This window comes from Geospiza fortis, unplaced genomic scaffold (assembly GCF_000277835.1).
Source record: "Geospiza fortis unplaced genomic scaffold, GeoFor_1.0 scaffold27, whole genome shotgun sequence".
In the NCBI taxonomy this organism is placed as follows: domain Eukaryota; kingdom Metazoa; phylum Chordata; class Aves; order Passeriformes; family Thraupidae; genus Geospiza; species Geospiza fortis.
This window is the reverse complement of record NW_005054329.1, coordinates 5900593-5908852: the sequence shown is the minus strand read 5'-3', so window position 1 is coordinate 5908852 and position 8260 is coordinate 5900593. Positions and strand designations below refer to the sequence as shown.

The following is an 8260-nucleotide window of genomic DNA, read 5'->3' as shown; positions in this document are numbered from 1 at the left end:
GGGCCATGGCCGGGCCGGGATGCCCGGCTAGCCCTGTGCACGGCGCTGGAGCAGCCTCCACCCGCCCGGTCCCCGGCTGGCTTTCCCTGCCCTCTCCTCTCCCTCTGCTCGGAACTTTGCTAGCTGTTTTTCAGGCAGCAGTTGCCAAACTTAGCGCCCGGAGTTTTGACTTCCCCATCCGGATTTCCGGCTAGAGGCAAGCAGGCAGTGCTAGCCACGAGGAATGGTGTGTGCCACCTCTGAGCCCAGGCATCCCTGCACTGCAGCACGGGCACACCTGAGCCTGGAGCGGCTGCACAGCGCTGGGACGGGGCTGGGAAACCTGCAGGGGGATGTCCCAGTGCCCAGGGTGGGGATTCTCCAGCCTTCAGTGGGAAATAGCCCAGTCCCTACAGTGAGGATGCTCTGGTGCCCGGGGTGGGGATGCTCCAGCCCTCAGGGTGGGATACCCCAGCCTCCAGTGGGGTGACACTCTCACACCCAGTGCAGAGATTTCTTAGCCTCTAGTTCAGGGATGCCCTCGTCCCTAAGAAGGGGGTGCCTAGACCCCACTGTGTGGGGTGTCCTGGGCACCAGGGTGGGGATAACACCATCCTCCAGGTGGGCATCCCGCTGGTCCCTTGCTTGGGGGAGCCAGGGCGTGTTTGCCCTGCCCGTGTAGGTGCACACGTGGCATCCCTGCCCCTAAACGCAGCCATGGCTCATCTCAGGGCCAGCCTCAGGGCTCTCCCGGCTCCCTCTGGCTCCAAGGGGCAGCCGGGAAGGTGACAGCAGCTGGGGCTTGGTGGCCACAGCGGTGACACTCTCCTCTTCCCCCCCAGGTCTCTCTTGTCCCTCTGACGGTGACAGTCACCCCAGGAGCCGATGCCTGCAGCCAGCCAGCAGTGCTGATCCTCCTCTGCAGCCGCTGCTTTGCCACCATCACCTCCCCGTGCTCAAACCTGATCATCCGCAGCGTGAGTGCCACGGCCCCACAACGGGAGCAATCCCGGGGGCAGCAGGGCCCGGGCCACCCCTGGGGATGTTTGAGGGGGTCACTGGCGGAGACTGGTCCCTCTGATCCCCAGCCACGATGCTTGGGTGGCCCAGGGAGGAGGGGACGCTCCCGAGCGTTGCTGGCGGCGCTGAGCGCTGCGCTGGCCAGGCAGGGAATGACGCACAGGGCTGGAAAAAGCTCCCATTTCCTCCGGCCGGCGGGAGGAAGGTCAGGGATGGGGTTTGGCTCCAGCGAGCTGAGCCGGGGTCGGGCGCTTTGTTAGCAAAATAAACCTCCTGCTTTGTTTGTGGCTAATAATAAAGTGGGCTGAGCCCTCCCTGTGCCACCGGCCACTCTCGCTGCTCCCAGCTCACGGCCCCAAAAACCCCCACTTATCCGGGGTGACCCCCAGCCCAGGCTCCAGGGACACTCACCTGGTTTAGGTTCACATTTGTATCCTGCACACGGAGGGGAAAGGTTTTCCTTGCTTTCCCCGTGCCAGCCTGTGCAAGGGAGGGATGCACCTTGCTCCTCACCCCGGCTTAGGCTGTCACTTGGCCCACAGGACGCCCACCTCATCCCAGACAGCACCATCAGAGTACCAAACCCTGAGCCACCTATCGTCTCCAGCGAGGAGCAGCTGCTGGCCTGGGCTCTGGCTACCTATGGGGGCATCACATCCTACAGCGAGCTGCAGGCTCCCCGCAGGCTCCAGCTCCACCTGGGGGAAGGTGCGTGGGGCTGGGGGTAGCACTGGGGGCTGGAGTGGGCAGGAATGGTCTCCCTGTTCCAGAAGGGTGACAACCTCCTGGGCCAAAGTACCTTCCCTGGGAGATGCCATGGGCACTGATGCCCCTGGCCCTGAGCATCTCCCCACACTGAGCCCAGTATTGATCACCCTGCCGCCTACACAGATGCCCACAGCCCTCCAGAGTGCACTCCCCAGGAGAACTTCAATGCCATTCTGCACCTTGAGGCTGAGGTCTTCTTCCACGGGGTGAAGAGCTGCTCACGCAGTGATGCCCAGAGCACCAGGGCCGCCCACATCATCCATTTGCAGTCGGAGCCCAGGTACCACAGTGGGACCCCAGGGGTGGGACAGGCATGGGAACGTGCTTGGAGATGCTTGGGAAGGTGCTGGGCTTCCCAAAGGCAGAGCCCCACATGCCGAGCTGGATGTGGGACCGGTTGGTATGGAATGCTGAGAATGGGGGTCTTGTGGTTTTGCAGCTCCTCCATCACAGGGGTGAACCTGTCTCTGAGCTGTTCTCAGAATTCTGCTGGCAACCAGATCCTCATCCTGCAGAGCAAGGCCAACTTCACCTGGTTCCTCTCCGCAGAGTGCAACATCCAGTTACTGGTATGCTGAGAGGAACATGTTTTCCCCACCACCCCCACCGAGGGGTCTGCCAGGTGCCCAGGAGATGCTGGTGTCATGGGCAAGGTGGCAGGAGGGCACCTGGAGACATCAGACATGGGCAAGTGGCAGCCCCCTTGCTGCAAGCCCTCATTACTGGGATGGACCCTGCCTCGTGCACCCCCAGCTGTCCCTGTCTCCACTTAGCCCCTCTGTGTTCCCCCTTTCCCCCTCACTGCAGGTCTCTGGGAGTTACAAGATGCCCCTTTTCTCCATGCTGATCCCTGGGAATCCCCTGCCTGACACAGAGCAGGGCCTCATCGCTGAAGCCTTTGAGAAGAACTACAGTGTCATTGCCTCCTACTCTGCCCTCCCTGCCAGCACCCACATCAGCCTGCAGATTCATGAGCATGGTGAGGCCCCCAGCAGCCCAGGGCTGGGTGGGATGGGGGTTCCAGCACTCCCACTCAGCGCCCCCATCTCCCTGTCCTGCAGAGGTGGCCGAGACGCCTGTGAGCACCACGCCCATGGACATCACACAGCCCCCAGACCTGCCCCACCAGGTGCTGCGCACACTCAAGCCCTGGAAGTGCACAGATGAAACCATGGAGATTGTCATCATCAGGTCCTACCTGGAGGTGAGGGGGGTGGAGAGGGGTGCCAATGTCCACCAAAACCACTCAGAAGTTTCATTTTCCTCTGGGTGCTTGGGGTGGGTGGCGCAGGGCTGTCCCCAGTCAGTGGGTGACCACGGTGTGCATTCCTCCCAGCCCATCAAGGACGTGGTGAACATCACCCTGAGGGACATCCGCTGCCAGGCAGAGAAAAATGCCACCCACTTCATGTTGAAAAGCCCCCTCAGCCACTGTGGCACCTCACTGGAGGGCAGGGGCTATGCCAACAATGAGGTGAGAGCGGGGCTGGCGGGGGGTGTTGCCTCCAGCCCCACTGATGGCCCATGAAGGGGAGGGAGGGCTTCTCCACCGGGACCTCCTTGCTTTTGCATGGCTGGAAACAGGCAGAGAAAAATGCCACCCACTTCATGTTGAAAAGCCCCCTCAGCCACTGTGGCACCTCACTGGAGGGCAGGGGCTATGCCAACAATGAGGTGAGAGCGGGGCTGGCGGGGGGTGTTGCCTCCAGCCCCACTGATGGCCCATGAAGGGGAGGGAGGGCTTCTCCACCGGGACCTCCTTGCTTTTGCATGGCTGGAAACATCATACTGCAGCCCAGGGCTGAGATGGACTGTGTGGGTGGGACCCTCCCAGGGTGGGACCCTCCCATCCCATCCTATCCCGTCCCGTCCCGTCCCGTCCTGTCCCATTATCCCATCCCATTATCCCATTATCCCATTATCCCATCCCATCCATGGGTACCACTTGACTGACCCATCCTTCTGCCTTCTCTCAGCTCATCCTCAGCCTGGCCAAGGATGCCGTGCTCCGGAGCGTGCGGGTAAGAGCCAGGTTTCCCAGCATGTCCAGGGGTGGGAGAAGGTGCAGATGGCATTGCCAGCTGGGTACTTCTCGGGGTTTGTGTTGCTGGAATGGCTCCCGAGGTATTAAAGTCTTTTTGCCCAGCCCCGCGACCAAAGAAGTTGACATTCCTCAGTTCTGGTTTTCAAGGTTGTTTATTTTCTCTTATCTATCACATTCTTTTTCGGACCTGCTGAGATCTGTCCAGAAGGTCAGGTTGAGGCGCACTGCCTGTCCTTGGGGTGATGTTAGTTTTTTATACTAGAAACTACGTGTACTTTATTTACAATGATTTTCCAATACCTATCACCTATGTTAGACAGTCTGTCTCTACTCTAAACCTATCCAAAAGTGCCACCATCACAGCAGAAGAGGGAGGACAAGAAGAAGAAGAAGACAGGACACACCCAGATTCTTCCATATTGCCTCTTGAATCCCCATTCTAAAAACCCAAAAATTCTACTTTTTCACCCTGTGACAAATTCACTATCATTCTACTCAAAGTCTTGTGGCTTGTAACTCCTCACACAAAGTTGGTAATTGTTTCCATGGGTTAAAATCGAAGGCACAGGTGTTTTTGACTCTGTGCCAAGGTCTCTGAGCTCCTTGAAAGTGTCTGGACCCATCCAGGTCAGCCAGAGGAATGTCCTGGGTTCCGACAGGTGCTGGGTGTCCCCTGAGTGCTGCCCCCTCTTGCAGGTGGGTTTCCAGTGCGAGATCCCGCGGGAGCTCTTCCTGCGCCTTTTCCCCACCGCTGACTTCAAGGCGCCGCAGACGGAGCTGGAGATCAACAAGGAGGCCTTTGTGCAGGTACTGCCACTGTCCAGAGCCCGGGCTGGGGCAGTCAGCCCTGCCTGGGGCAGTGACCCTGACGGCGTGCCCCGTTCCCACCCCGTGCAGGCGTCCATGCGGTGGATGGATCACCCAGCCGACCTGCAGCTCAAGGAGTGCTGGCTGGTGGCCTCCGAGCGGGAGCCGGTGCTGCTGGTGCAGGGTGGGGAGGCACGGGGAGCAGGGGTGGCTGTGCTGGAGGGGCCCCCCAGCAGCCACGGCAGGAAGGTCTGGCGCTTCCGCTTCACCTACAGCATTCCTGAGGGCGGGCACATCCCCTTCTCTGCATTCCTCCGGTGCAAGGCTGGCTTGCAGGTCAGTGTAACCCCCTCCCCACCATGGGATGCCGCCAGGCTGGTCCCCATTGCAGCCTGATGGGTTTGTCCCACACCATTGGGTGATGGAGCCCATCCAGGAGCAGCATTCCCTGGATTCCCCCTCTCACCCCAACCTCCACATCCACAGAATGACACCATCTTCGAGAAGGTGCTGGAGGTGAGAGTGAAGGATGCCTGGCGGCCGCTCAACTGTGAGTTCAGGGCAGGGGAGGTGGTCAGGATGGGAATGGGAGAGGGACTCTCCCAGTGTGGCAGTGCTGACAGCCTCATCCTCCCACAGACCGTGGGCTGGGGCTGGGCGCTGTCCTGGGCATCACCTTCGGCGCCTTCCTCATCGGGGCGCTCCTCACCGCCGTGCTCTGGTACATCTACTCGCACACCCGTGAGTATCCAGCACCCTGGGGACCCCCGTGGTGGGATGGGGGGGCCCCGTGTGTGTCCCTTACTGGGTTGCCCATTTTTCCCTCCTGGCCAAAGCCTCCCAGTGAGCCAGAGACCAGGCTGCTCCATTGCCCTCGTGTGTACAGCGCTAGAGGGGAATAACCCTGCTCCTCGGGCGTCTACAGTTCCTCAGGGTCCCCTCTGCCATCTGCCCTCCCTCCTTCTCCTCATGCCCCATGCTCATCTCCATCCCAGGGGCTCTGGGGTCAGCTGGGGAGTGATCCACGAGGGCTGGAGGGTCCCCGGGGCTGAGCCAAGGCCACCACTGTTGGCCCTGAGTGTGGTTTCCCCTTGGTGTTCCCCGTGGCGGGCGGTGTGAGCCAGGTCCCATCTCCAAACTGCAGCCGGTTTCCAGCACGGCGCCAGCCTCGGAGAGCAGCAGCACCAACCACAGCATTGGCAGCACCCAGAGCACCCCCTGCTCCACCAGCAGCATGGCCTGACGCCCCCGGGCCCCCCCGAGCCCGCACAGCCCCCGGCCAACGGACTCGGGGAGCCAGCACAGCGCCATTAAGCTGATTTTTCGCCCCAAATCTCAGGCCGAGCCCAGAGGGGGCCTCCATTACTCATTCAGTGAATGCTTTGGCCCCCTGAGGGCAGCCCACACCGTGGGGGGGGCACCCTGCAACCCCCCTGGGCTCCCCCGCTGCAGTGGGGAGGCAGAAAGAGCAGCTATTGCCAAAACCTCCCACGAGGCTCCCCATCAAATGGGGGGGGAAGAAGAAGCGGGTGCCCCCTGGACATGCCCCAGCACTTGGGGTGACCCCCGTGCCCCTCCTGCCTCCCCCCAGGAAGGCAGCAGGCAGCAGTGGGAGCAGCAAGAGGTTTATTTGTGGAGGATGGTGCAAGGCTGCTGCCCTCCCACAGGACGATGGGCAGAACCCACCACTCCCCCCAGCTCCCCGTCCAAGTTACAAACTCTTATCAATAATAATAAAAACCTTCCCTATGTTAAATTAATTGCGACCTGACGCTGAGCCTTGCCACAGCTTGAGGCTCCCACCTACCAGGCACTGGAGCTCATCACAGCCTGGGGCAGCCCCCCAAACCCTGGGGGTCCCCCCAGTGAGTCTCACTAGGGCGGGGATGGAGACCAGGAGCATCCCCCCATGGACAGTGTCCCGGGAAGGGCACAGGCAGAAGGCACTGGGGTGAAAACAGCCAAGCCAGGATGGGGTGGGGGAGCCCCACATCCCCCTCCAGATGCCTCTGAGCATCACTGGGGGCTAAACTGGTGCTTCATGTAAACAGAGGTGCCCCGTCACTGGGACAGGGCGGGCTCGAGCAGCCGCAGCGCTCCTCCCACCAGGTGCAGGCTGCCGGTGACCAGGACCCGCGCGGCCGCCGCCTCCCGCAGCAGCACGGCCCCGCTGCTGGCCGCGGGGTGGGGGTGAGCCCCCGAGGCCGTGGGGGCGGCCAGCTGGGGGTCCCGGCCCTGTGCCACCCACCGCAGCGCCTGCGCCAGGCACGGGAACACCAGCGCCGGGGAATTGAGGGGCCGGGGGGCTGCGGGCACCAGCAGCAGGGAGCCCCGGGGGGGGGCCGGCTGCAGCAGCCCCCCCACCCGCAGCGGGGATGGGAGCCAGGGGTCCTGCCCCACTTTCTCCTCCAGGAGCCTCGTCCACGTCCGCTGGTTCTCCAGGCAGCGGGTCAGGGCGTTCTCCAGCGTCACGTTGAAGTTCTGCTGGTCTGGGAGGGATGGAGGCAGCAGTCAGGGATTGCAGGGGGAGCTGGGAGGGATCAGAAAGGAAAGCTGGGGGAGATCTTGTCTCCTCAGCACTCACCTGCATTGTTGGCCACTGACACCTCCGTGAAGTTGGGGCAGAAGACAGCGTAGTCAAAGTGACAGGGCTGCAGAAACAGGAGGGATCAGCACTGTGGGAACCCTCAGGACCCACCCATGGGATTTCCACGGGGGCTGTCCCACACCAGCGGGGTTACAGGGGATGATCCAAGTCCCTTCCCCACACCCAGCACTGTGAGACCCCTGCAGGGGCAGTTGAGGTGGGATACACCCCGGGACAGCAGGATGGGTGGACAGACAGACAGGCTGCCAGCTCCACCTCGTGGCTCCCTTCACCCACGGCAAAGCAGGTCCCAGAACCGGCAGAGAACCCAGGCACGCGGGCACAGTGACCCCCCGGTGCCCCCCAAACCTCACCACCAGCAGCTTGAGCAGCGCCGCCGTGTCCCGGTCGCCTGTGGCATTGAAGAGCAGCACACGCACCTCAGAACCACTGCAGGGAGAAAGGGCAAGTGGCCCGTGCCCCAGGGGACCTGCAGCACCACCACCAGCACACCCCCACGAGGTGTGCCCCCCTCTCCACCCTCTCCTTACTCATGGGGCTTGTCCTGGCTGAGGGCAGCCTGGGGGAAGCAGCGCACGCAGGCCTGGATGCTGCTGGTGGTGTGAGCTCCATCCAGGTACCAGGTCACAGGGCCGTGGGACAGCACCTGGGTCCGGCCCAGCCACTCTGTGTCCCGCAGGCCTGGGGGAGCACAGGGCATGGCTGAGCCCCCCATGCCCTCCCCAGCACCGGCACCCCGTGGGGATCCAGTGTGGGGCTGTGCCCTCCAGCACACATGGCACGGGCTGGGGTCCAGCATGGCCCCGCTACGCCCTGTGAGGGGTGGTCCTGGCATGGCCATACTGCACCTTGGATCATGGCATCAGTCAGTTGGAAGGCGGGTGCCAGTGGCACTGGCCCCCCCAGCAGCTCGGTGCTTGGTGGCATCTCCTTCAGCTCCCCAAGACCTGTGCAGGACACGCATCCCAGTGAGCCCTCAGGAGCCCTGGTGGGCTCTGCCCCCCATCCCCATCCCCTGCCTTACCCTGGCAGCT

General features: G+C 62.5%; 2 protein-coding genes across 2 annotated transcripts in view; one reads left to right on the top strand and one right to left on the bottom strand.

Moving 5' to 3' along the window:
* The window catches only part of ENG (endoglin), a gene marked incomplete at its 5' end in the record, with an annotated part of 8716 nt that extends 2338 nt beyond the window's left edge, over positions 1-6378 (top strand). The window contains 13 exons of the mRNA XM_005421420.2: positions 822-956; positions 1542-1707; positions 1891-2047; positions 2207-2336; positions 2575-2746; positions 2829-2971; positions 3104-3241; positions 3744-3788; positions 4508-4618; positions 4709-4954; positions 5105-5168; positions 5258-5359; positions 5763-6378. Coding sequence (XP_005421477.2) covers positions 822-956; positions 1542-1707; positions 1891-2047; positions 2207-2336; positions 2575-2746; positions 2829-2971; positions 3104-3241; positions 3744-3788; positions 4508-4618; positions 4709-4954; positions 5105-5168; positions 5258-5359; positions 5763-5932 — 1779 coding nt within the window. The remainder of the gene's footprint in view (positions 1-821; positions 957-1541; positions 1708-1890; positions 2048-2206; positions 2337-2574; positions 2747-2828; positions 2972-3103; positions 3242-3743; positions 3789-4507; positions 4619-4708; positions 4955-5104; positions 5169-5257; positions 5360-5762) is intronic.
* FPGS (folylpolyglutamate synthase) overlaps positions 6228-8260 on the bottom strand; it is a 3738-nt gene continuing 1705 nt past the window's right edge. Inside the window, exons 9-13 of the mRNA XM_031057314.1 lie at positions 8075-8173; positions 7757-7907; positions 7580-7655; positions 7203-7269; positions 6228-7107 (exon numbers count right to left, since the gene is read on the bottom strand). Of these exons, the coding sequence (XP_030913174.1) occupies positions 6680-7107; positions 7203-7269; positions 7580-7655; positions 7757-7907; positions 8075-8173 (821 nt within the window). The 3' untranslated portion in view covers positions 6228-6679. The remainder of the gene's footprint in view (positions 7108-7202; positions 7270-7579; positions 7656-7756; positions 7908-8074; positions 8174-8260) is intronic.